The 27,166-nt window shown below is 45.3% G+C and overlaps 6 protein-coding genes across 7 annotated transcripts; all 6 read left to right on the forward strand.

Annotated features, from left to right (window-relative positions):
* Window positions 1-196: 196 nt before the first annotated feature.
* On the forward strand, window positions 197-1,242 carry LOC133913653 (zinc finger protein ZAT5-like). Its single transcript, XM_062356861.1, has one exon. It carries the CDS (start codon window positions 443-445, stop codon window positions 932-934), a length of 492 nt encoding a protein of 163 aa, XP_062212845.1. The 5' UTR covers window positions 197-442; the 3' UTR covers window positions 935-1,242.
* Window positions 1,243-4,949: 3,707 nt separating this feature from the next.
* Window positions 4,950-6,025, forward strand: LOC133911291 (zinc finger protein ZAT8-like). Its single transcript, XM_062353489.1, has one exon. The coding sequence runs from the start codon at window positions 5,231-5,233 to the stop codon at window positions 5,624-5,626; it is 396 nt and encodes a 131-aa protein (XP_062209473.1). The 5' UTR covers window positions 4,950-5,230; the 3' UTR covers window positions 5,627-6,025.
* A 3,087-nt stretch (window positions 6,026-9,112) lies between these two features.
* On the forward strand, window positions 9,113-13,120 carry LOC133913654 (uncharacterized). Of its 2 annotated transcripts, XM_062356862.1 has the most exons (11): window positions 9,156-9,247; window positions 9,344-9,388; window positions 9,764-10,750; window positions 11,190-11,274; window positions 11,365-11,460; window positions 11,559-11,711; window positions 11,799-11,906; window positions 12,119-12,238; window positions 12,356-12,481; window positions 12,596-12,679; window positions 12,768-13,120. In XM_062356862.1, the coding sequence occupies exons 3-11, from the start codon at window positions 9,774-9,776 to the stop codon at window positions 12,891-12,893; spliced, it is 1,875 nt and encodes a 624-aa protein (XP_062212846.1). In that variant the 5' UTR covers window positions 9,156-9,247; window positions 9,344-9,388; window positions 9,764-9,773; the 3' UTR covers window positions 12,894-13,120. The 2 variants fall into 2 exon arrangements, with proteins under 2 accessions (XP_062212847.1, XP_062212846.1); XM_062356863.1 differs by lacking the exon at window positions 9,344-9,388 and having other exon boundaries at window positions 9,113-9,247.
* Window positions 13,121-16,888: 3,768 nt separating this feature from the next.
* LOC133913655 (zinc finger protein ZAT1-like) lies at window positions 16,889-17,709 on the forward strand. Its single transcript, XM_062356864.1, has one exon. The coding sequence runs from the start codon at window positions 16,994-16,996 to the stop codon at window positions 17,483-17,485; it is 492 nt and encodes a 163-aa protein (XP_062212848.1). The 5' UTR covers window positions 16,889-16,993; the 3' UTR covers window positions 17,486-17,709.
* Window positions 17,710-19,457: 1,748 nt separating this feature from the next.
* Window positions 19,458-20,335, forward strand: LOC133913656 (zinc finger protein ZAT1-like). Its single transcript, XM_062356865.1, has one exon. It carries the CDS (start codon window positions 19,629-19,631, stop codon window positions 20,160-20,162), a length of 534 nt encoding a protein of 177 aa, XP_062212849.1. The 5' UTR covers window positions 19,458-19,628; the 3' UTR covers window positions 20,163-20,335.
* A 4,453-nt stretch (window positions 20,336-24,788) lies between these two features.
* On the forward strand, window positions 24,789-25,860 carry LOC133913657 (actin-depolymerizing factor 3-like). The gene is made up of 3 exons (XM_062356866.1): window positions 24,789-24,986; window positions 25,086-25,372; window positions 25,492-25,860. Exons 1-3 carry the CDS (start codon window positions 24,804-24,806, stop codon window positions 25,643-25,645), a joined length of 624 nt encoding a protein of 207 aa, XP_062212850.1. The 5' UTR covers window positions 24,789-24,803; the 3' UTR covers window positions 25,646-25,860.
* The last annotated feature ends 1,306 nt before the right edge of the window (window positions 25,861-27,166 follow it).

Raw genomic sequence — 27,166 nt, forward strand, 5'->3', positions numbered from 1 at the left:
TCCGTCTGTCCAGGCCCGGATCGATTCCTTCGTCTCGTTGCCGTCAGCTGCCACCGTTGTTTGGCCCTCATACCGTCCTTGCTTACCTCTGCTCAGTAATCGTGGCGGCGTTGCCCTCGCGGCTAAGCAAAAGCCGCCACGCGCTGACGCGCTTCCCCCAGCTGCCTGCCGTGCCAGGTGCGGTCACCGCGCACCACACGTCCGAGCCGCGCGTTCCGTTGCCTCTCCCGGATTGGTCCACCCCAATGCGGTCGGCCGCCACCAACTTGGCAGACACGTAAGCCCCCTCGCAGCTCACAACTGACTCGGAAGAACACATCGCAAAACGCAACCTATATAAACGCTCGCGACTCACCAGAAAATATCCAAGCCGCCTCACGCACAGATCCACCGACTCGGAAGCGGAAGGGGCAATTCACAAGGCGTCTCGGCCCGTTCGGAGATGAAGCATTTGAGGGAACAGGAGGAGGTGTCGTTGGCGCTCTCGCTGAGCACGGACTCGTCCGCGACGTCGGACTCCTCCGCTGCGGCGCCGGCGGCGAAGCGGGCGCGGCGGAGGGGCCCGGTGGTGGCGACGTCGGGGGAGGGAGACTTCATCTGCAAGACCTGCAGCCGCGCCTTCACCTCCTTCCAGGCGCTCGGCGGGCACCGGACCAGACACCTCCGCGGTCGCCACGGCCTCGAGCTCGGCGTCGGCGCCAAGGCGCTGAAGCTGCACAAGGCCGACAAGGGGGCGAGGCAGCAGCAGCACGAGTGCCACATTTGCGGGCTCGGGTTCGAGATGGGGCAGGCGCTGGGCGGGCACATGAGGAGGCACCGCGAAAAGATGAGCGGCGCCGACGCCGCAGACGAGTGGGTCTGGCGCAGCGTCTCACGCCCGGAGGAGGTCGGGCACGCCGCCGATCCGCCAGTCTTGCTCGAGCTGCTTGCTTAGGTCCGATTAATTGCTCTCAATCTGGGCTAACGCAGCGTCATTAATCCAGGAGTATTAACTTGTAAATGATGGAGTATTTTGTCTTTAGATTTTAGGGAAAACAGGTGGCTTTTGTAAGTATGCTAAGATCCGAGTTTTGGTTCAGTAGTAGTTCGGTTCTGATCGGATCGAGTTGGAATTTGGATATCACTGATTTCAGTTGTAGGACAATTGTTTGGTTCATTCGTTCCTCTTTTGTATTGCAATCTGCTATTGGTGTCAAAACTTCTACACGATTGATCAATTTAAGCCATCAAATTGTTCTTCCATAGAGCCTTTTCTAGGCCTGATTGTTATCCGATCTAATTCACTGAGCATCGATCACTTTGTAATTGTGCAAGTAGATAGATTGCATCTAAGAATTTGAGGCATTTCTTTCCACTTGGGGGATGCTAGATATGCGTCGATACGTCAAGGCTCAATAAGCAACGCACGCTTGAAGGCAAACCTGGAGTCCTGGACTGCACATATGCTTGTAGGAAAAGAAAAGGAAAAAAACCTCTCCAAGTCATCTCTTGGACATGGGCCTAAGCAAGAAATCTTACACGAGAGGCTAGATGACAATATCTATTTTCTTCACGTCATATGATGGACGACCGTGCAGTCCTAGCTACATCATTTTCAGCAAGGGGTTGGCCAGCTGATATCGATGTTTGTGAATCGATCTTGTGTGTGGAATGCCCACGATTGAGCGAGGAATCGATGGAGCGACCATATATAGATTGTACGTGCCCATTCGCCGCGTAGTGCTAGCCGCTAGGAGCACATATGTTGGCGATGAAAATAAACTACGTATGAACCGAGCTCAGCTCGGTTGGTAGGTGCTCCCACGGATAACGCCACCCACCCGCCCCCTTTCTAACCGGTGGCGCCGTACTTCCCTCTTAATAAGTATGCTTAGGCACTCACTGGAACGCGGTACTCTTTATGGCGCCAGTCAAAGAGGAGGTTACGGCTTTGGCGAAAATCTTAGAGCTCTTCGGTGAAGCAACAGGGCTTCGCACAAATCTCAATAGATAAACAGGGGATAATTGCTCAGTTGTCACTTTAAGTAAGTGGCAATTGCTGCTGAGAATGACATGTGGATCGTTTTGAGTCTATGCATGTGGAACAGGGTGACAAATGAGCAATTGACACATTCTCAGAGTGGCAAAAAAGTGAATGCCCCGATCAGCAGTTGCAGAGATCAACTGAAACCATCTCAATTTGGATGCTATTCTCGCCGATATGATGGACGAATATGCAAACTTTCCTATCAAATACCCGGGCCTTCCACTCTCCATTCATCACCTCAAAAGGGATGATTTCCAGTCTATTATTAACAAAGCGGTCAAAAAGCTTGCGCCATGGAAAGGAAATAAAACCGATTGCCCCAAGCGGACGACTAACTCTTGTTAAGTCGGTGCTTACTTCTCAACTCATTTACTACCTCACAACAATCAAAGTGTTCTAAAAGCGGTGGACGACATGCAGCGACAATTCCTTTTAGTTGGATCGGAATCTATTTTTGAGGGGAAATGCAAAGTTAACTGGAGTAGGAACTATCGGCCAACCAACAAAGGGGGCATGGGAATCCACAAACTCGATAACCTCTCCAGAGCACTTCGGTTACGTTGGTTGTGGTATGAGTGGAAAGTGTCACACAAGTTATGGGTGGGGATAGAGGTGCCTTGCAATGACTATGATAGATTGCTTTGCGGCCTCGACCAACAACCGCATTGGCAATGGTGAAAGAATTCTCTTTTGGAACTCCGCATGGCACCATAGTCAGTGGACTCGGGATTTTGCACCGAATATATACCGAGCCTCACTAGCAAAAAAGAACCGCTGAAGGTTTCTATTGCGGATGCTTCATGGGTATGGAGTGCCTCGGGGGCTATGCGTGGTCATCTTGCTGAGTTCATGCATCTATGGATTGCAGTTCAACAAGTGGAGCTACATGACAACGTCCAGGATGATATAACCTGAAAATTATCCAATCAGGTGAATACACTGTGGGCTAGGGCATAGTTTCTGGGCTCAATGGAACACAATTTCCATACAATGTTTTGGAAGGCGTGGACGCCATTCAAGTGCAAATTCTTCACTTGCCTTGTGAATCTGAATAGGCTATGGATCTCGGAAAGGCTGGCATGTAGAGAATGGCTTTGTAACCGATGATGTGTCTTGTGCAGGTGCGACAGTGAGATTAGGCACCACCTCTTCGCTTAATGTAGATTGACTAGGCGCATCTGGTCTGACCTGTCACAATGGATTGGTCAACTGGCAACTCGTCCCAATTCTTAGCCAGCAACTTCTTCGGCCCACCAATGGTGGTCCACTATGGCTTCTAGGTCGAACACTCCAAGTAAGGGCCTTAAATCGCTCATAATCCTGATGTGTTTGGAAATCTAGAAAGAGCGTAACTCCAAAACATTTCATCGTGTCAAGAAACTAGCAGGTGGGGTTGTCCAGAAAGTCAAAGATGAGGCAACCCTTTGGGTTTTCGCTGGTGCACAGTCCCTTGGCCGCCTTATTAGGAGAGAATAGTCTATGTTTCTCTGGCTTTTGTTCCCTTCCTCTTCTCTAGATCTTTGCTAGTCTTTCTCGGATCTTTTTCGGGTCTTTTTGTAAATTTTACCTGTCGGGCTTCCTCTATTTAATCTAACAGTCAGTTCTCCTGCCGGTTCATTAAAAAACCATTAAAGTAAAAATAACAATAAGGAATCCAGTAAAGAGCATATGTAATCATCTTGTTCACATTTTTTTTCAATAACAGGGAATCCTATTTCCATTACTATTGATAATGGAATAGTTTAAGTTTTACATCCAAAACACATAGACATCGAGTCTGAGAGCAGAAGAGCAAGGAAGAGAGTTTCACTACCAAAGCCTTAAAAACTAACGATCCCAGAGCCTAACATCACCAGACCTAGACTTAGCAGATATAACAGAAATAGAAAACAAGTCAAAACAAGTTCAACGTCACGATCAGGCAGACAAACGTTAGACAAAAAGGAAGCTCAGCAAAAGACTCTCATCTCGTTCACACGTGTGATATGCAACTTGTCCACCCGCAAGTGTAAAAGACAGGAGGATATGACAAGCATGGAGGCATTGATCTCGCAGCCTCTTCATTCTTCGCAAGCAAGACTAGTCAGACCATCACGGCGTCAAACAAACCGAGCGCCCTCCCTCACTGCCCGAGTCCGCGCGTGCCGACTCCGTGCAGGTGGGACGCTGCTAATTCCCCCGCGCGCGAGCAGCTCAAATCACGTCCCCTTTCGACAGCTCCTCTCATTTCCTTTTCTTGGAAACTTTTTTCCCTTTATACCTTTCAATTTTTGAAAAAAATTTAAAAAACTTTTCTATCTAATTTTTGAGAAAAAATTAGCTCAGATTTTTGACAAATTTTTGAAAGAAAAAGTTTAGCTCAATACTTTAAGAGAAAAATAACGAGATTTTTTTTTAAAAAAATTAATATAAAAAATTTGTATCGAAACACTAGTATACATCGTCTCGGTGCGACACACGACTTAGCCTGTCATGAGCTGTGATAGGCCATGCGTCGTGCTTGTGCAAGCGCTCTAAACAGGATTTTCTGTGCACACGCTCTAAATAGGATTTTCGGTACAGGTGAGATTCGCCGTCGCCCACATCACCGGTGGGCCCATGCAGTAGAATATTTTGCTTAACGCGTTCCAATTCACGTACCTTTCCACGCTCCATCCAGGTGCGGTGCGGCGTGAGGCTAGCACACACATCATGACAAGCGCCTCCCAACGGAAGGTTCGCGTCCCATTGCTCCTTTTCAAACCGGTCCATGCGGAACTCTCCTGCCTTCGTCTATTTTAATTTAGATTTAACTCAATTAATTAATTAGTTATTTTGATTAGATCAAAATATCTAATTAATTAAGTTGTATTAACTTGGGTCATAAATATCTATTGGTGTTGGACACCTATACCTACTTCGTTTGTCCTTACGTAGAGGATACTTGAGCTTCGGGTGTGCGTGGGGTTAGGTGGAGGTTGTTTCTCGCGTTTGTATATAAGATCATCTCTGAGAGATTCTCTTCGTGGATGAGAATTTTTGCATTAATTGAATTGAATATGGTTTGAGATGCTCTGAATACCAACCATGCACACGCCGAATCCAACAGCAACACACCAAACATTCAAACTTTGATCAAGCTTAATCCTTCGTCGATCCAGTAGGATCTTTCTTTGAGCTCATCATCGATCCGGTTCCTTCATCGGTTAGTTCTCCCTTTCGTTCATGAATCACCCGAGAGACGCCAGCGACGCGACCCTCTCCCTCGGCGGCCTGCCCGAGCGCAGCAAGAGGCCGCGGCGCGGCAACGCGGCCGGCGAGGGGGCGGAGGACCTGTTCGTGTGCAAGACGTGCAGCCGCGCGTTCGCATCGTTCCAGGCGCTGGGCGGGCACCGCACCAGCCACCTGCGCGGCCGCCGCGGCCTCGCGCTCGGGCTGGCCGCGACGGCCGAGGCTGCCGCTAAGGAGGAGAGGCCGGCGGCGGCCCCGAGCCACCAGTGCCACGTCTGCGGGCTGGGCTTCGAGATGGGGCAGGCGCTCGGCGGGCACATGCGTCGCCACCGCGATGAGGCCACCGCCGCGGCCCAGTTGCCTCCCGTTCTCCTCCAGCTCTTTGTGTAGAGTTCAGTCCACACACAGAAGCAGACTTGTCTAGATTATTTCTTCGCATTGGTGTCTGTGAATTGTAGCGCACTTGTAGACATTGTTGGCATGTCGAGCCATTCATTCGATTGATTCATTCATGAGTTCAGCTGTGCATTTAGAAGAGGCTGCTGTATAAGACTTGGTTCGTCTGACATATTACAAATTGTTGGGCTGTTCCGTGTGACTCTCTGGACTGGACCAGCCTCCTCCTCATTCACTGCTCAGGTGCGTGCGGATTCCATTCTGTTACGAATGATTGTGATCAAATTCTGTAGTTACTCGTGTCGTGCTGGCTGGGAGGGATGTCTCCCCAACAGCACCCTTTCGTCTTGCATAAATCAAATATCAGATCAATGAAACAGGCAACGATTCATTCATTCCCCCAATTCGAGTTAATCTCTGTTCTACAAACTACTTTCAAGTTTCAACACATTCCATGATGAGGCCGAAGCGGCCTGCCTGCCTGCGTGGATGTCATCCAGTTTGGTCACTGACTCCGTGGTTGACTCGACTGTCGTAATCAACTCGAGATTTTGTGTCAAAAGCTCGCGATTCTTCAGAACTGCTGTGGGTTGCGCTTGTGTCTAAAGGTCACGGAGCGATTCTCCGTGGTATGAGAATGAGATGAGATTATGCCGAGAATTAAGATTTTACAACTCATGTTGATATGTTGCTCTTGGTAAAATTAGTGGAGTGCAAGCCTCAAGAGGCTTCGCAGGTGACAGCAGGTGGCGATTGGCGGTGATGGGTTTCCAGTAGGCGGTGCGTTAGGAATGGGATATACCATGCTTGGATGACTGCCTTTGTAACAACCCGTGTTTTCGCATTTAGAATATTAATCAAATTTCAGTCCAGGTTTGAACTTTTTATAAATTAGGCACAAACTAAAACTCACATGATTAAACTGAGCTATGTATCTCAAATCCACCTCGAATTCAAAACTTTAAAATTCAATCATGCATTAGCTGGTCATGTGCATTTGGGAGTTTTCCTCGCAGCCCTGCAAGTCCTCCTGTTACCGCAAGAAGTTGTAGGTTTGCCGCTAGGTCACGGAAACTTCCTGTTTTGTGTCGCACGGCCCAGGTCTTCTGAGTAGGCCTTGATAATGCCTTCTTTGTGCTATCGGTATTCCGAAATTTCTTCTTTTTATTGTGAATCTTCCATTATCTCTTCATTGTGTCAATTTCTCCTGGATTTCTGCATTTTTATAGAATCAAACACAAAACATAATAGGTTGCAAAATAGGGTTAACATTTAGACGCCAAATCGCATTTATGATGAAATAATAATAATATATCCATTGTATTTAATATATAATATGTACATAACTAGTGTCATCAGCCGCTATATATACATTGTCTATTGAAATGTCACATGCAATGTTGACCCTAGGGTGCTCCAACATTAACTATAATAATGCTTGGATGTTACCTTATCACTAGCATGCTTATGATTTGTTACTCTAATCTCTTTGGAAATCCTTGACCTCTCTTCAAAGAGTGCTCGCTCGCTTATTTACAATGATGCCATGATTTTGCAAATGGATGAAATGTGAAGTGGAGTTTGGTGGTGTGAGTGTGTAGGTGAAGAGGATGGTGTTGGTGTTAATAAAACCCTAAACACCATTTTTGTGGTGCTGAGTGAGATACTCCTCGAGGGAGTGTTCCTCATGGGAGTAGTCCTCGGGGGAGGATTGCTAGTATAAATATGCTTGCCCCGGCAATGTAAGACCGAATCGTTTTATTGTTGTGCTAAGCCACCCTCATACAACCACATGTCCCCAATTGTGGTATGGGGTTTGGCCTTCATCTTTCCGACCAAGCTGGACAACTACTCGGCGGGCTGAGAGCAACGGGAAACTAGGGGCAACTTAAGCGCTCTATGTGAGTTTTAAGAGTTAAACGCTCTATGTGAGGCTTACACAACCGGTTGGAGGCCATATCCGTGTGAAGGTCTGAAGCCCTTGTTATGATTTGCTCCATTGTTTGCAATAGTTGGAGATTGAGTATATCATGTGCGTACAGTGTATAAATTTTGTAGAGTGTAAATCTATTCGAAGAGCTATGTCCACGATCTGGGCATGCAAAGTTATGACCACAAAATGGTTAGCTTTGGGTGTGTGTATCCCTTGATGTGTGAGTGGGTTGTGTGCGTATGTTTTGGAGAAAGCCTCATATGTGTCGTTGAATTGGTTGGATTGGACTGGGGGTCAGCTAGCTTAAGATAGGAATTGCGAGGAGTGGATAGTTTCCTCATGGCCAACAACCCCTTTTATTAATGATCAACTTGGTTGTATTCGATTGTTTTGAACTGTGAGTTTCATCTATACACATTACATATAAAACTGGTTTTATGCTCAAACTATATCCATATAGCTTGAATCCTTGTTTAGTCTCATTATGCATCTATCAAACCCCTTTATTAGTATTATAATTTGCTAAGTATTTTCTGTACTCATCTTTGTTGCTTTCAAATGAAGAGCCGGAGTTTGACTCCGTCCAAGATAGAGATGATGAATCGAAAACTAATGTTGTGTTCACACCTAGTTGCATGTAGACTATGGATTATAACTTTTCCTTATGTTGTTTAGTTATCTCTTCTGGCATGTGGCCACGATTGTATTGTATCTAAGTGTAAGCTCACTCTAAGACTTAATCTCTGTGGAGATATTATCATTGAATGTATGAATCAGATGTTATTCTATTGTATATTAACTACTAATTATGAGACTAATGTATGAGGCATAGGAAACCCAAAATCAAGATCTCACAACCTTAGCTCGCCAAACTTTTTTCTTGCTAAAGTGTGGCAAACCATATATTATGTGTTTATACAAATTTAGGCAAGAGTAGATATTTATAGCAAGTGGGATAAAGTCTAACATAGTTTGGCATGCCATGATATTAACCGGACACATGCATATGTGAAGCCAATAGTGTGCTAGTGCTTATCTTTGCTGCAGGCAAAATTTCCCCTTGGTTCTAAGTTCATGCTTGGATTTCTATTAACCATACGGGTACATAACATTTTCAAAGTAGCTAATTAAGTAGTGTGAAGACTTAGCCATGGAATTAGCCGTGTGCCGGAAGTACTACCGAGTGGAGTCAATCTTGGTAGGCCGGCACGCGAAATTGGCAAAGCCGCCCTTTTGGGCGGTTCGTGGTGGTCGCCGTATAGAGCTAGTCAACCTTTGACCGAGTGGGCACACATAGGCTATTTGGTTAGGAGTAAAGAGAGCTGAGTCAAATTTTGATTATATCCTGAAAATTCGACATCTATTTAGTTTGAAGTTCAATTTTGATTATGCCTCAGAATTTTTTTATCAATCAAATTTTGATTTAACCTCAAACCAAATATCATTTTATTTTAACAACTAAAAGTAACACTATATTAATTTAATGTCTAACCAAATTTTAATTGACCTGTTTAGCCAAAAACCTAATAGCCCCACGAAACCGACTCGGATAGTAACAGAGGAGTCTGATCGGAACCTCCCCTGACCGCCCGGCCCAGCCCTATATAACCGGGTAATTTATTTTTTTTCCCCGTTCGGTTCTTGTTCTTCTTCGTCGTGACAAGGAATCTCCGCGTTCAAAGGTACCAACAACTCACCCTCTCTCTTCTTCGATCCCCTTCACATAGATCATCAAATCGTGATCCAATTCCCCCTTTTTTCTGCTGCGTACTCGCCAGGAATTTCTCGAATCGCTTGGGTCCCCAATTTTTGAAAAAAGAGAGGTAATTTTCCTTTCCTATGCGATGTCAAATCAAAGAGTAGCCGGCCCAAATTTAGCGAGTCTGCGGCCAATTCTCGCGTTGTCCTGTTGATTTGGGTGAGGGATCCCTTCGTTCTGTGCTACCTCGTGGTCATGGATCGGGGAGCAATGCTTCGATCTGGATCGCCTTCTTCTCCTTTTGAAATTATACAAATTTTCGATACGTAACTGTTTTGATAATCGCTGTGTGAAGCCGCCAGATCCTGGTATCGTAGCTTTGGTTGATTAAATCAATAGAACCCAAATTAACTAGATGATCCATCTATACGGTTGTGCAATTCTGCTTGATGTTTGATTTGCCTGCCCTAAAATGTTTTCGGTGATTTGGTCGGATCAGGTTCGCCAAGATGTTGGAGGAGCTGCTCATCTTCACGCGTGGTGGCCTCATCCTGTGGTCATCATGCCGGGCGCTGGGTGGCGCTGCCCTCAAGGGCTCGCCCATCGACGCCCTCATCCGCTCCTGCCTCCTCGAGGAGCGATCAGCCGAGGCCAGCTTCTCCCAGGACAACTACGCGCTCAAGTGGACCTTCCACAACGAGCTCGGCCTCGTCTTTGTGGTGGTCTACCAGCGCATGCTCCACCTCCTCTACGTCGATGACCTCCTCGCTGCTGTCCGCAAGGAGTTCTCGCAGATTTATGACCCCAAGCGCACCAACTACGATGACTTCAGTGATATATTCCGGCAGCTACATCTCGAGGCTGAAGCACGGGCCGAGGAGATGAAGAAGTCTAAACAGGCCGTTGTGTCCCGTCCGTCACCGGCTGCTTCCCAGAAGATTGGTGGTCGCAAGGTTCGCGGTGATTCTCACGGCTGTGCTGCTGGTGCGAAGAAGGGTGGCTCTGGGAAGGATGATTCTGATGGAGACTCCGGGAAGGAGCAGCACACATCTTTGGCAAATGGTACCTTCAAGGGGCAAGAGAATGGTGGCCTTAAGAAGGACAATTCTCATGCTAGTGATGCTGTTAAAGGGAAGGAGAATGGAGGACCCAGGGATAACGGGGCCTTTGATGTAAATAAGTTACATAAGATACGGAAGAAATATAGGAAAAACGATGCTACTGATAATGGAAACAAGAAGCTGATTAAACCTGAGCCAAAGAAAAAAGGGAAGCCACAGAGGGTGTGGGATGACGCACCTTCCAACGAGAAGCTGGATTTCACAGACCCAGCTGATGAGAGAGGGGACGAGGTTACAGAGCATGTGGCGGTCAACCAGGGAGAAAGCATGATGGATAAGGATGACTATGTCAACAGCGACAGCGAGGAGGAAGAGGTGGAAGATGCACCAAAAAAGAAAGGATGGTTCTCCTCAATGTTTCAGAGGTAATGCATGCGATCCTCGGTTACTGATATTGTTACCTGAATAAGCTATGATCAATTTGCTTGGCTATGAGTTTGCTGGTGTTCACTTTATTACTTATTTAAGTCATCTGACCTAGAATGTTACTGTTTTTCTAATAATGGGCTTATAAGATTGATTGCAGTATTGGGTCTTACAACAAAAACATGATGCTGTATCAGGTGTATTCATTGTGATGATTTGGAATTAGTTCTGGTTTGGGTGTCCATTACTAGTGGGTTGATCAAGAACATATCTTTTTTCAACTCTTTTGGTGGATGAAAAGATGCAGCTATTGCTGTTAAATTGCTGGCTTTTATTTTCTTCGAACATATTGCATTCTGTCAGTATGGTTCTTCTTATGATTTCTAAATCTATGAACATATCATCTAATGTACTATTTTTGTACTTTGCTGTGCTCAGTATTGCAGGTAACAATGTTCTGGAGAGGTCTGATCTGCAACCGGCACTCAAAGCTCTTAAAGATAGGCTGATGACCAAGAATGTGGTATGTGCTTATTCAGAGTTTGTTTATTTGATACCCTTACTAGATGGCCTTTTTGGGTTAGGATAAAGAAGGTTGGCCATCTTTATGCAGGCAGAGGAAATTGCAGAGAAGCTTTGTGAATCGGTTGCGGCTAGCCTTGAGGGCAAGAAGCTAGGATCTTTCACTAGAATATCATCTACTGTCCAGGTTTTTAGCATATCCTCTCACCAAATATCTGCATCTTTTATTTTACCTATGCATTCTGTAGGTTAATAATACACTTCGTTTGATGGTCACTCCTGCAGACAGCTATGGAGGATGCTCTTCTTCGCATTTTGACTCCATGGCGATCTATCGACATACTGAGAGATGTACATGCTGCCAAGGAACGTGGGAGACCATATGTCATTGTTTTCATTGGGGTCAATGGAGTTGGCAAATCCACCAATCTTGCAAAGGTATGGATTTCCAAACGCCGTCCATGAAAAAGAAAACAGACGTTCCTTGGAAATCTGCTCATTTTGTGCGCTCTTGGAACTTTACAGGTTGCTTATTGGCTTCTTCAGCATAACCTCAGTGTCACACTTGCAGCATGTGACACCTTTAGATCTGGTGCTGTTGAGCAGCTGCGAACTCATGCTCGCAGGCTTCAGGTAGTGACTAACTACTACTTGATAATCCAATAATTGCACTGCCCAGTTATCTTTCTTGAGGACCATCTGAATAGAACATATAGGGGGATTAGTTTCACTGATGTATGGATTGAGCTATGCTTTTAAGTTATATACTATGTGTCTTTTTTCCCCTTTACGCCCCCAAAGGCATGATTTCTACATGGAAATTTACGTGATATCATTGTGCACAGATACCTATATTCGAGAAGGGTTACGAAAAAGACCCAGCAGTTGTAGCGAGGGAAGCTATTCAGGAAGCAAGCCGGAATAAATCAGATGTTGTTCTGGTTGACACTGCTGGACGTATGCAGGTAGGTTAAATGGTTTAGATTCAATGCGCTAAGTATCTTTCTGTGCTTGTATTGGAAAAGGTAAGCTTGTTTTCAATCTGCTCTGACCTTCTCTTTCTGTTTAATTAAATCTGTCAGGATAATGAGCCTCTCATGAGAGCACTCTCCAAGCTTATCAATCTCAACAGCCCGGATTTAGTTTTGTTTGTTGGAGAAGCGTTGGTTGGAAATGATGCTGTCGATCAGCTCACAAAATTTAACCAGGTATGAGTGGCCTTTCAAGGACAGATGGATACTAGAGAATGATGCATATTCATTATTCATATGGAGTTTGGTTTTCATTACCGACTGAATCAAACAAATTTATTTGTTGAACAGAAATTAGCAGACATGTCCGCTGTTCCTACTGCTAGATTGATTGATGGTATCCTGCTGACCAAGTTTGACACCATCGACGACAAGGTCTGAACTTGTACAAAATTGTCACTATATCATTATTATGGATACCCCTTTTGCGGCACTCTGATACTAACTTTTATAAACTATGCAGGTTGGAGCAGCACTTTCCATGGTTTACATATCTGGAGCCCCAGTCATGTTCGTTGGTTGCGGTCAGTCTTACACTGACCTGAAGAAGCTGAATGTCAAGTCCATCGTGAAGACCCTCCTGAAGTGAATGCTGCATGCTGTACTCTGATGTGTACTGCCAAAGTTTGTTACCTTCAAATCCCCCGTGACCTTGTCATCTTCATGTTGGACGTGCATCTGTCCCAACTCCCAAGTACTTGCTGTAGTAGAAACTTCTTGTCATGTGTGCACTTGTATCAACGTGTTATCCTGGTTTACCTTATAACATAACAAAGTATGTCGTGGCGTGTAGGAGATACATGCCACTTTCCCTTATCAACGTGTTAACCTGGTTCACCTTATCTACGTGTTAAGAATGCCATTAGATTGTTAAGAATGTTGTGGCGTGTAGGATATCTATACCAATTTCCGACCCATCTCGAAGTATCCAGTGCTCCTGATGCTACTGTAATATATCAATATTTGCGTATGATCTGAGTCCAAGTGCTTAGCAATTTCGTATCTCGCGCGGCTTTTACGCAGAGGTCGACCAAGGAATAGTCCCCATTCAAAATCAAACTTCCTATATTAGTAACTGGTGCCGATGTAAGTAGACAGGTAGTAGTAAGTCGACGAACTCGCTAATGAGTAACGACTTCGTGTGCGCAAGTTGACGAAAACTTGATTGGTTTAGTAGTTCTTTACTGACCGGAGTGTAGGAGTAAGATAATCATGTCGGCTGAGCCCAAGCGCTTTCATGTGTAGCACGTAGACACTGACATCACTGTTTGTATACTCTCAGGTGTCCATCGACAGACCAAAGTCTCCAGACTCCTAAAGACAGACAGCAAATGGTCGGCGTTGCTACCGCGGCGCGCTTGCCATCAGACGAAGTCAGAAAATGCGTGACAGCGAAATGTTTCTGCTACAGGCTAGTACAGTCAACTTTCAGGTCATAATTGTTTCATTGAATGTTGAGACAGTTGTAGTTGAATGAATTTGTTGCCTTTTCATTTATTCAATTATATAGAGAGAGAGAGGGAGGGGGGGGGGGGAGGGGATCGAGGGTGTTCGTTGGGGAGACATACATTCTACAACAGGCACCAAGACAACCGCCATGGGCGGTTTCGACGAAGAAGCAATCATCCGCAACAATAATCTTCTTGTCTTCCTGGAAAAAATGTTCGAAACCCTACATCCGTCTTCAGCGGTCTCAGGAGGCGCATCTTTTGATAACCACAATGGGAGAACGCGTTTTCTGTTTTCGTTTACTTCGCGGCTGATGGTGGTTGATAAATTAGCAGGAACCTAGCTTGCTGTCGTCGGCAAGACAGCATGCATCATTATCTTAGCCAAACTTCGCAGGAAGATCGATCGTAATCGCACACATAACTAGCTAGCTAATGATTGGATAAGGCTGCAAACAGTAAGAAATGCACCTACTTCGAGAAGAAGGAACATATATACCCACTCTATATGCATGCCGACTACCTAGCAATTAAGGCTCTGCGGATGTGCACCTACCACTACATGCTGCATGCTTTAACAATCTCAACATACTCCGAAGCAAGCAACCTAAGTAAGTACGGAGTACTTATATGTGGGCCACAAGGACTTTCTTCGTAGCTCTTTTGACCATGTAAAGAGAAACTACGTAGAGGACACATGCATCCACCTTTCTCTCTTCCTTTCAGTCTTTTCTTCTCCCTCTCTTTTCTTCTTCATCCCCTCTTCCATGACAAATTTTTTTTTAGGACTTTCATTTATTACGAAACAGTAGAGGGAGCCCCTGAGATCCGCCCCTGTTGAGGAAGACATGACATATTCACACAAGTATGAATAGTAGTATTAGCTTTTACAGACCAAGGCATGCATCAACTTAACCGCGTCGATCGAGACGCTAGCTCTACTATCTTCATCTATTAATGGCAAAAGAGAATACAACGAAACTTGTCGGCAAAAGCTAATACCTCACTGCTCACTTCGGTACACAAGTAAACTAATGAAGTGACCAGGCGACTAGCGCCGTCGATCAGTGCGTATCATGACATCACCGCATATCTAACGACCCCGCATGTACTTGTTGGTTGGGAGCAGACGAGTATCTGGCGCCTTCCGTTGAAGACCCGATCCGAAGTAGCTACGCTACGCCTTCCGGAACAAGTAAACAAACACACACACAAAGCGCCATTTGGCATCGATGGATAGTCAATTTGCGCCCGCGAGCTCACGAGTGACTTTTCGATCGACCACGTACCGTTGAACTTCGGTGCAACTTTGTCATTTGTCAATGCCTTTTTTTGACGGATCAGCGGTTCCAGTTTGCTCTTGGTTGGTATATATACTCGGACGAGCTACCAGAAAAGGAAAGCAAGTACAGGATGGAACCTACTCTCTGACGACTACGACTACTAGTAGTAGTACCCGCTAAGTGCCAACAACAGCCAACCAGTAAGCCGCGCGGCAGCAGCCTTACTCGCGAGGGCAAACAGAGCGGCGGCGTCGGCTCGGGGATCAGACTTGTCCGCAGCGCCGTGCCGAAACGTGCCACCCCCGGGGCTTTCCCGTGCGAACCACGCGGCCCCGCCGTGGCGGACGGTGTGACCGCCGCCCCGGCTGGGCGCGGGAGCTAGCTGGCTCGATCGTTGAAGCGCGCCGCCGCAAAAGGCCCGCTTGAGCGCTGGTAATTTGGTGCGTCATACGCTTGAGCGCTTCCGCGTGTGACCGGCTGGCATGTCACGTCACCATCGAGTTAAAGTATGTTTGTTAGAGTTTTTAAGCAGTTTTTTAATAATAAGAGGTAGTTCTATCGAATAACATTTTTCAGTTTTAAATTCTCGAGTGAAATTCGCATGAGTGATTACTAAAATAAACTAGATGCTTAAAACTGAAAAAATTAACTTCTTCTGATTTACTCTCCATATAAGATCGTTTTTTTTTATAGATTTTACTCATAAAAAAGTACTTTTAACTATAAGATCACTTTACTGAGAGAATAATTCTTTTATAAAAATTAAATAAACGAGGAGCTCTGCTAAATTGACCTAACCTTTATGAACTTTTGATTTTTGAAACCACACTTCTGTACCAGTACGGTCTACAGAGCTCTCAAGACTCCAAATGAACCGAGAAAGGTCTGATTATACACACGTGTGTATTGGAGTACAAGTTAAGAACAATCAGTAGCAGTCGTCAATTCATCGCGCCAGGTTTGTCGACCTGACTGGTACACTGCACAGTCAAGTACGCAAGATAGACGATTTCTGAGATCTGGTAATATCCATGACGCATTCATGAACCATGCTTCTCTTCTGGAACGTTTGAAGAACGGGATAAGTTGACCGCCGTTGCTTACAAGTAATCACAGTCTCACAGAGCAAGAACCTGGGAAGGTTCTAGTCCCTTCCACCAACTCGCGCCATATACCGTCCTCATCCCGTCTAGAATTATTAATTTACTTTTACTCTCATCACTATGCTTATACTCTTTCTGATTATAAATATATATTATTTTAAAAAAATATTAAATTATTAAAACTTTGACTAATAATAATTTTTTTAAATATTTAATTTAAAAATCTGAAAATCATATGTATAGATTTATTTTAGAAAAAAAGTTTCATAATAACATAAATTAAATGAATTTATAAATATATTATACGAAAAATAGTTATTAAAGTTATACATTAAATATATATTTTATTTAAAATAATATGTATTTGTATGAGAATGAGTAATTAATAAAGTAAACCGCCGAGTCCGGGCGGCGGCGTTGCCCCCGCGGCTAAGCAAAGGCAACCGCGAGGGGAGGGAGAGGGAGCCGCCACGCGCAACGGCGCAAGCCGCGCGCCGCCACCGACAGCCTGCCGTGCCAGGTAAGGTCACTGCACCCCACACGTCCGACTCGACCATATCCCGCCGCCCCGCGCGATGGATCCCGATCCATCCACGTCGCGACGCGGCGCCGCGCGTTCCGTTGCCCTCCCCCAATTGGTCCGCCCGCGCCACCTCGCCCTCAAAGCAGTCGGCCCCCACCAACTTGGCACACACGTAAGCCCCCTCGCACAAACCGACTAGGATACACAACCTATATAAGTGCGCGACTCACGCATCTGCTCTCCCAGAAAACATCTAAGCCACGCACAGCTAGGTCAGCCGATTCGGGAGCGAGAACAAAATCACAAGGCGTCTCGGTCCAGTCCATTTGGAGATGAAGCATTCGAGGGATCAGGAGGAGGTGTCGCTGGCGCTCTCCCTGAGCACGGACTCGTCGGCGACGTCGGACTCCTCGGCAGCGTCGGCGGCGGCGAAGCGGGCGCGGCGGAGGGGCCCGGTGGTGGCGACGTCGGGGGAGGGGGACTTCGTCTGCAAGACCTGCGCCCGCGCCTTCACCTCCTTCCAGGCGCTCGGCGGGCACCGGACCAGCCACCTCCGCGGCCGCCACGGCCTCGAGCTCGGCGTCGGCGCTAAGGCGCTGAAGCAGCACAAGGCCGACAAGGGGGCGAGGCAGCGGCAGCACGAGTGCCCCGTCTGCGGGCTCGGGTTCGAGATGGGGCAGGCGCTGGGCGGGCACATGAGGAGGCACCGCGAGGAGATGAGCGGCGCCGACGCCGCAGACGAGTGGGTCTGGCGCAGCGTCTCACGCCCGGAGGAGGTCGGACACGCCGCCGAGCCACCAGTCTTGCTCGAGCTGTTTGCTTAGGTCCGATTAATTGCTCTCAATCTAGGCTAACGCAGCGTCATTAATCCAGGAGTATTAGCTTGTAAATGATGGAGTATTTTGTCTTTAGATTTTAGGGAAAACAGGTGGCCTTTGTAAGTATGCTAAGATCTGGGTTTTGGTTGAGTAGTAGTTCGGTTATGATCAGTGTTGGAATTTGGATGTCACTGATTTCATATGCTATTGTAGGACAATTGTTTCGTTCATTTGTTCCTCTTTTGTAATGCAATCTGCTATTGGTGTGTCAAAACTTCTGCAAGATTGATCAATTTAAGCCATCAACTGTGTCTCTACTCTCCAGCGTCTCTTTTGGCCCTGGATCCCTGATTGTTCTTGTTAAGGATGATCTCCTGCTCCCCTCTTCGGAGGATACCACAAAATCTACTGAAAATATTGTATGCTTGTCATTGCGGTTTTGTTTCAAGAACTTCATCTGCAAAGCGGCGAAGATCACGGAGCACCGTCGATCGAAGGGTGTGGCGCACCCACACCTTCGATCTCCCGTACCGGCGAAGACGAGGGCGACCTTCGACCGACGGGTGAAGTCCATGCCCGCGGTCCTAAGCGATCGCAGCAGGCGAAGATACGAGCCGACCTTCGCTCGAGGGACGAAAGCTATCTGACAGACATCCGAGTGGAGAAGGTTTCGATACATCTTCGGAGGCAGAAATCGCTGCGCGACAGTGGGTCCGTTTTCGGTTGTTCGGGGTAGAATTGTAATTATGTAACTGTGCTTATTTGTATCATAATGCTCTCGGATATTTCAAGAATGTAGTAGGTGATGGCGTAGGATTTGTAAACCGCACCTGTGGTACCCGGGTGCGGGCTATAAATAGGGTCAGACTGTATTCGGAAAGGGGATCAAAAGAATTGTTCCACCTCTAACATGTGTCATTCTGAGGGCCCTTCGATATCCCCGTATCCGAAGGATCACTTTATCTGGGATTTCGGTCCCAACAGTCCTCCGATTCTGAGCATCACTTTATTTACCTGTTGGAGAGTAAAAATTTAAAAATCTAAGCACCTCACCTTGTTTTCCTTTTGGAGAACAGATTTGCGGTGATTGAGATCTCACAAATCTCTGGGTCACCAAAGTTACAACAGGGAATTAGGAATTTAGGGTCAGGGATTTGAGGGTATATTTAGGGTTTGAGGTTGGTGAATTTATCTAAATCCGGCGGTTTTAGAGGAACACCAGGGAGGAAGGTAGGCCTGGCGGCAGGCGGAGCGGAGAGGTGGCGTGGACGCCGTCACCTGCAATGGTGGAAGACCAGTAGTAAACATTATTGCCAAATCTAACTAGTGAAGAAAAAATCGCCATAACTTAGGTGGTCTAACCCTATCTCGCCAACTCTACGTGATGTTGCGTGAGGATTTGATGAGAAAATTTTTGGTAGATATTAGTTGCAACGAGGAACCAAATCTTACTCGTGATGAAAAAATCGTCATAACTTAGGCTGGTCAGACTTGCTTAAGAAAACTATGACAGTGTACCTAAGTACTTTGACGTGTGACGCACACCAGTGCGATCCAGACCAAGTCATTTTGAAGTTTTGATGTTGATGTATGTGAATGTTTTGTTCTGAACCTAGTAGATACTTGATAGGGGTACCAGCTAATTACTAAGAAAGCTACTCGTATTTACATGAGCTCGCGCCCCTCCATCCACCGTTGTGTCCCGTAGTATCGCGGTATGTTCGCACCGCCCTGTTCATTCTTCGCCCAAGACTAGTGTGAGTGTGTGACCATCAGCACACCGGTCAAACAAACCGAGCGCTGCCCGCGACGACCAACCAAGCAACCAGTCCGCGGATCGTGCAGGTGACATCCACGTCACCGGTGGACCCCACGCGTTCCCGCTTTTCTTAACACCGTCAGTTAGTTCCCTTTCGAGGACGCTTCCGCGCTCCGTCGCGTCCAGGAGGCAGGATCAGGTGCGGTGCGTTATGAAGCCAGCGCACTCGCCACACCAAGCGCGTCCGGCATAAACAAACGGAAGGTTCCGCCAATCCGCTCCCTTTTGCCTTTTCAAACGGACGAGTCGCCGAGGCGACGCGCAACGCCTGTCCCGCCGTGGAGTGCAAGTGAGCAACTCTGCACCCCGCCCGTGTATATATATACAGCCATGCACACGCCAAACCCAACAGCTACGCAGCTGCTAACTACTCCGAGATTAATCCCAGCTTCATCTCCATTGGTTTGCCTGCGATCTAGAGTTCACCAGCTTCCTCGACTGGTTTCTCCCTTTCTTTCGTACATGAAGCACCCGAGAGACGCCGGCGAGGTGACCCTCTCCCTCTCGCTGTCCCTAGGCGCCGGCGGCCTGCTCGAGCGCTTCAAGAAGCCGAGGCGCGGCGAGGGGGCGGAGGACCAGTTCGTGTGCAAGACGTGCAGCCGCGCGTTCGCGTCGTTCCAGGCGCTGGGCGGGCACCGCACCAGCCACCTGCGCGGCCGCCACGGCCTCGCGCTGGGGATGTTGGCGCCGGCCAAGGCTGCCACTAAGGAGGAGAAGCCGGCGGCCGCCGCGAGCCACCGGTGCCCTGTCTGCGGGCTCGGCTTCGAGACGGGACAGGCGCTCGGGGGACACATGCGCCGGCACCGCGAGGAGGCCACCGCCGCGGCCCAGGCGCCGCCCGTTCTCCTCCAGCTCTTCGTGTAGAATTTTTTAGTCCACGCACAGACGACTTTTCTAGATTATTTCTTCGCATTTGTTTCTGTAAATTGTAGGGCACTTGTAGACATTGATGGCATATTGGCCCATTCATTCGTTCATTCATTTACCTGTACATTTAAAGATGATTCTTAGTTAGTGACTCCGTTTCTTTGTTTTTATTGACGCCCATTATTTTGTGTGAGGGGATATCGAATCGTCTGTCTCGATGTCCAACGCTAGTCATGCTGCTTCTTATTCTCAAACAAGGCTCGTACTTAGTACAATCTTGCTTACGGAGTATACAACACCGAGTTACAGACTTTTGATCAAACGCCTACTTGGCGTACGACATTTAGTAACTTGAACAATTTATGAGGAAAATGCTCAGACAAAATTGAGCAGATTGTTAGGATTTCTTTTACTTTACTCATGGATATCCTTGTCCATTGGGATATTAGGGTCAATTTTAGTGTTGTAGGGAACCACCCATGGATTGATCTAGAGCGGGTGACCGGTGTGCACTGGCATCCCAAATATTCATGAAATTGATCTTTTGGGGAACTATATGCCACCCATAGTAAGTCTACTCTGGCAGTATAATCTTTTGGGAACTATATGCCACCCCACTACCCCAGTTAGAAAGTTGAAAGCAAAATTCTCAAAATTCCAGATTAAAGCATTCAAATTCTTAACTTTCGAACCATGTTCGTAAACTTTTGATTGTTACTCGAGAAGCTTTTGATTGAGATTCACGAGGCTGTAAATGATGTTCAAACCTTTAATTTGAAGATTCAGAAGGTTTGTCTGTGTGTGTGTGGGGCGTCAAACTTTTAAGAGGTAGTAGCTGTGCACAAAGGCGTGGATGAGTGGCGCCCGCAAATTTGTGTTTTCAAAATAAGAGCCACTGTTCATTTTGCTTCCTATTATGTCCTCGTTTAAATAGCATATAGTGTGTATTTCTAGGACAACAAAAAGTTCGATTTATTTCGTGTCTAAAATTAGGATCCTCTGACTTCACAAGAAGTGAAGTCACGGCGACTTCAATTCTTTGTAACCCGTTAGATCACATATAAATGAATTTGAATCATAGATGTTTCTATCACAAATTATTGTTCTAATCTGACTTCACAAATGCGTCGGTAACCGCCCAAAAATCGTGGTTACCGACCTTCTCGGTCCGATCCGGTTTCAGAAACCGAAAGGTAACCGAAATTTGAATTCGAAAATTCGAAAAAATAAAAAAAATTCAAAATTCAAAAAAACTCTTTAAAAAAACTAGACACAATTCTAAGACCTTATGTGAAAAAAAATTCAAAAATAATGGTTTGCATCATATTCTATAGGGAGAAAGTTTGAAAAAATGAAAAAAAATTGAAGCGTGTGGCTCAGTTATTAACTCACGTTAAGGAAAAGTGTAACATGCAAACACATATTTTTCTTGTGTAAAACGTATTTTAAGAGAATCTTTAAAATTGATTTCACTTTATTTAGAGTTTTATTAAATTCTCTACAATTTTTACAAAGTTCACAAGCATAAAGTGAATATGTTAAGAAACAACACTGTAATTAATTTTTTCATGTCCACTATTATTTTTTCTACGTAAATCATAGTATAAATAAGCTAATGAAAGTGGTTTCACTAATTTTTTGAGATGTGATAGGTCAGTTATGAATTAATCTAGTCGTAACACATTTACACAATCATGCATGTTAAAATAACTAATTCATGAGTTCATGTATTTTTAAAAGACATAGGATCATGTAAGAAGACTAACAAAATTAGTTTCATGATTTTTGGATTAGCAAAAAGTAAACTATACATTTAACTTGGTTTAACAAATATAATTTCTCACAAAAAAATTTAAACTTTTTTATGAGTATAAATATTTTTATCATATAGATCATGTTACAAGAAAACCAAAAAATTTTAGCCGTTCGGTAACCGATCAAAACCGAGCGGTTACCGAACGGCTAAAATCGTGATTATTTTTGCAAAATTTAATTTTTACCAAATAAATTTTCTCTAATTTTTTTTAAATTTTTAACCAATAACTACTGTTATCGTGCATTTTCGATTACCACCGGAGTCCGGTACCGTAAACCTTGGTGTGACTTCAGAGAATTAGGATCCCGCCCGTCCATTAATGCGGTTGTGCCAGCAAAATTTGGGCTGGGCCTAGGCCACCCGTCCGTGTAGAAATAATTAGAAATAATGGAGTGTTCCGCCTGGGCATGGGCCAGGCCAAAGTTATTCCGAGCTTCTAAGCCGCTGCCTAGGCCCATCTAGTAACGGCAATCGGGCATGATTTTTCAGTTTTATTAGTGCCGGGCTTCGAGCTCGGGCCGGGCCATGCTCAGTTTGCTGAGGTCTAGATGCGTCCACTGACCACATTACTCCGTGGGTGCAAAATCACTTTGGGCCGGCAGTGCATAGGTGCAAAATCCACATTATATTCTTTGCCTTTTTATTTAGTTCAATTTTTTGTTTATGAACATGTTCCCTTTTCTCATTTCTCTTTCAGTTTAGATGTTTTTGTATCTATTTTCTCACGGACAAGTGGAACATTGCCATTGATCTGATGAACACTGCACGTGAACTAATGGAACAAAAACTGTGTATTATTGGAACAATTCTGATGGGTCAGTGGAACATTGCAAATGAATAAGCAGAACATCATCCGCAATCTAATATACTCCCTCTATTTAGAAATAATAGGTGCATTTTTTTAAAAAAATCAAACATTGTGTACTTTGATTAATATTTAATCAAATTATAAGAATGCCTAGTGTATAAAAATTATACATCTAGATTCATAATTCAAAATATTTTCACACTATATATATGTTTTGTAACTATAAATGATATATTTTGTAAAAAAACTTAATGAAAATCTAAGTTCAAGACGGAGAAAAAAAATACGTCTACTGTTTTCTGAACGGATGAAGTAACATGTTAGTCGATACTAATGGAACATCACAATTGAACAAATGGAAACGACACTAAAGTAGACGAACAATGCTCATAAGCTACTAGAAACACGGAGACACGTGTTTTATCTTTTTAAGGGGAAATGTTTTTTGTAAATCAATGTATTTTTGGAAGCCAAGTAGCACAGGTCACAAAATAATTAGGCCCATTGCAGTAGACAGGCCAATCTTATGAGTGGGTTGCTATAGAAAATTTTGGAAGCGGCCATCGCGGGCCAGACCCAAGTCTATGGGCCGGAATCAGCCATGCAGACCAGCGCGGCCGACGTGTGGTGGCTGGTTGGGAGGGACGTGGGCTTCTATCTGTCTAAACAGTCTGAATTGAGTTTTTTTTTATTTAGTAGATTAAATTTGATATAGTAGGAGTAGATGTAAGAATTAAGATTGTGATTAGTTACTCGTATGAAGATGATTTTGTGACACTGATAAGTGAGCCCGTCTGTATTAGCAGGTACATGAACCTGTATTTAGTGAGCTAAGCTAAAATAATACATACGGACAAACATATATATTTCTCTATAAAATTATACACATCCACCAAACCAAAATTCATCCACACGTATAACCAATCATACCCTAAACAACTCACCTCACACCGTCATAGCAGAGGACTGCGTCGTTGACTATAGCTCGGAAAGGGGCAGTAGGCGACCTGCACTGCATCGCCAGAAAGGAGGAAGGACATTACACAGAGAAGAGATTAAAGCGGCAAATACTTGCCTGCCCGGTCGACCCGAGCGCAACAAGCAGCCCGCACCCCCTAACAAGCACACGGGTGCCTCTGCACTCCGCTGTACTCCGTGGGTGCAACTGCAATTCGCTTTGGGCCGGTTGGGAATCAAAGCTCGGTGAGCCGTGAGTGAGGGGGCAGGAGGCTGGTAGTGCGCGTGGCCATGTGGAGTTTTTCGTTTCCCTTTTGTGAACGTAGGGTGGCGAGGGACAAGCACCGGCGGCAAATGTTGATACTCTTCTCCATGGGACATATATGACAAATTGACAATAATCTGGTGTCGTCGTTTGGCAAAAACAGATGGAGCCATACTGCCACCAAACCTATCTACTGCCGAGTGCCGACATGCCGAGGCACCTTTTGTTGTCATCCTCGGATCACCGGACGCGCCACCGGCCGTCGTATGGATACACGACGCTTGCCCATACTGTGAGCCCATCAATCAATTTAACGACATTGATTCTCTGTATCTTTTCTATCTTCCCTTCGTTTTCTTTTTGAGCTCCCATGTGCATTGGGTACAAGGACGTAGATCATATCCAACAAATTTCTGTCACAGCCCAAAATTCCTTCACAAATAATTTTCGTTCCCTTGTTGTATATCCCACCTCCCACCGTCCCACGCATGTAAGCCGCTCCGAGTGACAGATGTCACATTGAGGCTGCACGTCACTACATAATCAAAAAGCGGCAAGCACGCACTGTCACGTTGTGCCGACTGCCGACACATAAGCGGAACCAGGAAATTTTGAATTTTCTGTTTTCTACTCAGTTTGAATACGGCTGTTTTCCAGCTGCCACATATAGAGGCATCTAGAACGGTCTTATGTGCCAGCAGCCTCCGCGATGCTCACACGTATCCACCTCTTCTTCGATGATTCACTTCTTTCGTTGGAACAAGAAAGAACGAAGGATAATTTACTTCTCCGATGACGACATCTGGCCATCCTGCTACAGTACTAAAGCAGATGACATATATAGGGGACACACGCACAACGAGATACAAGTACTCGCGAGCTTGTTGTGATCGCTCTTCCCTCTGTAGAACAACATCTATCGATCTTGTTCCATCAGCTCAAATCAAATCCTCCAGGCTCGGATCGAACAATATGGTAAGCAATAAGCATGCATGATCTGATCAAGACGTTATCAAATTGGCTTTTTTTTTTGGCTACAGAATAGTTAACGGCGTGCATATGTTGGGTGTGCAGGCGAACGCGGCGTCCGGGGTTGCGGTGAGCGACGAGTGCAAGGCCCGGTTCCAGGAGCTGCGCACGGCCCGCGCGCACCGCTTCGTGGTCTTCAAGGTCGACGACTCCCTGCAGCAGGTGGTGGTCGACAAGGTCGGCGCCCGCGACGCCGGCTTCGAGGACCTCACGGCCAGCCTCCCCGCCGACGACTGCCGCTACGCAGTCTACGACCACGACTTCACCGTCGGGGACGCCACCGCCGCAGGGGCCGCCGAGTCGCCACGCAGCAAGATCTTCTTCATCTCCTGGTACGTACTTCACGCACGCCTAGTATAAGCATATATATATACGCACGTACATGCTCCGGCGCAACAGCGGCTGAGTTTCTGATTCGCTGCTGCCGCTTGCTGCGTGGTACTTGATTCAGGTCTCCCGCGACGGCGAACGTGAAGAGCAAGATGGTGTACGCGAGCTCGAACGAGGGGTTCAAGACGGAGCTGGACGGCGTGCAGATCGACCTGCAGGCGACGGAGCCCAGCGAGCTGACCCTCCAAGTCCTCAAGGACCACGTCAGCTCCTAATCAAATCCCGTGACGTACATACACGTACGGTGTGCAAGATGTGTGTGTGTACGGGGTGCTTGATGTATCGTGCCGTGTGATCGTCTCTATCGTGTTTGGACTGCCTTTCGATGCGCAGGGTGTGTACTGTACTGCTGTAACGTTGTGACACGAATATTGGGTGGCTTACGAATCAAAGTGTGATCAATAACGTAGGGGAGATTCCCCAACGAACACACATCTGCCCATATCAATCAATACTATATACTACGCGGGCGGATTCGGCGCGCTCACATGATCCCGCTACTGTAGAAGTGGCTCCCACATGTGTGCTGCACCTACAGTAGTAAGTGACCCATCATTGTATACGTATATGTATATCTATACATATGTATATATATGTACAATATATTTTTTGTTTTTGGTAAAATCTAGAAAAATGTGAAAGAAAAATTAGTTATATAGATAAATCGACCAAACAATCTAAAATGAAAAAAAACTAAAACTAAAAAAAAAATATGAATTTTTTTGTTAGATTTGTATTGCTGTCATAGTTACTGTTCATCAATAGATTATTTATCTACATATAAATATATATACATATAAATATAAATTTATATTTATATATTTATATAGGTATATAACATATATGAGTCTAAAGAAAACTAACACCCCTTCCGACAATATATACTAACGGCGAAAAAATCGAAGGATTTTTTTTAGATTCGTAATATTGCCGTAGCTACTGCCCACCAATATATTATTTATCTATATATAAATGTATATATACACAAATGTATACAAATATATATATTTATATATGTATATTACATATATGAGTTCAGAGAAAATCATCGTCCCGTCTCTGATAACATATATTAATAGTAGAAAAAACGCCCTCCCAAACTATTGCTACTGTAGCTCAACATAACATTTATTCGAGACATAACATTTATTCGAGACAGACGTGGCCTGTCAATCTGGCTAGTTGTATATTATCATAACATATCAATGAAATAAAAATGATCAATTCACTCTATTCTCGAGTATCTACTATGAACCTGTTTGGATGAACTAAAATTAATAGTTAGCTGGCTAATAGCTAAAGCTAATTGTTAGCTGAGGTGGATAGATTACTAGTAAATGATTTGACTTATACTTGGCTAGTACTGCTACTAAGAGAGATAGAGTTAAGTGGAAGAGTAATACGGTCCTTTCACCATCTATTAGTTAAAATTAATTAGATTAAACTAGCTAATTAGATTACTATTAGTTAAGATGTTAACTAATAGTTAGCCACCTATTAACTAATCAGTTAACTATTAGCTCTAAATGATCCAACCAGATCATATGTATATACCCTTTCTACTTGCAATAATGTGGTGCGCCGGTTTGGCTTTTACTCGTTTAACCTGGTCTGTGCGTGCACGTGGATCTCCAGGCTATCCGCCGCATGTCCGTCCTGCTTCTACTAACGTCACAGATGAGCATGATTGGTGCTGTTTGGAGGCGCGAGGACGGACATCTCACTAGAGCCGCTCT

This window comes from Phragmites australis, chromosome 3 (assembly GCF_958298935.1).
Source record: "Phragmites australis chromosome 3, lpPhrAust1.1, whole genome shotgun sequence".
NCBI classification, from domain to species: domain Eukaryota; kingdom Viridiplantae; phylum Streptophyta; class Magnoliopsida; order Poales; family Poaceae; genus Phragmites; species Phragmites australis.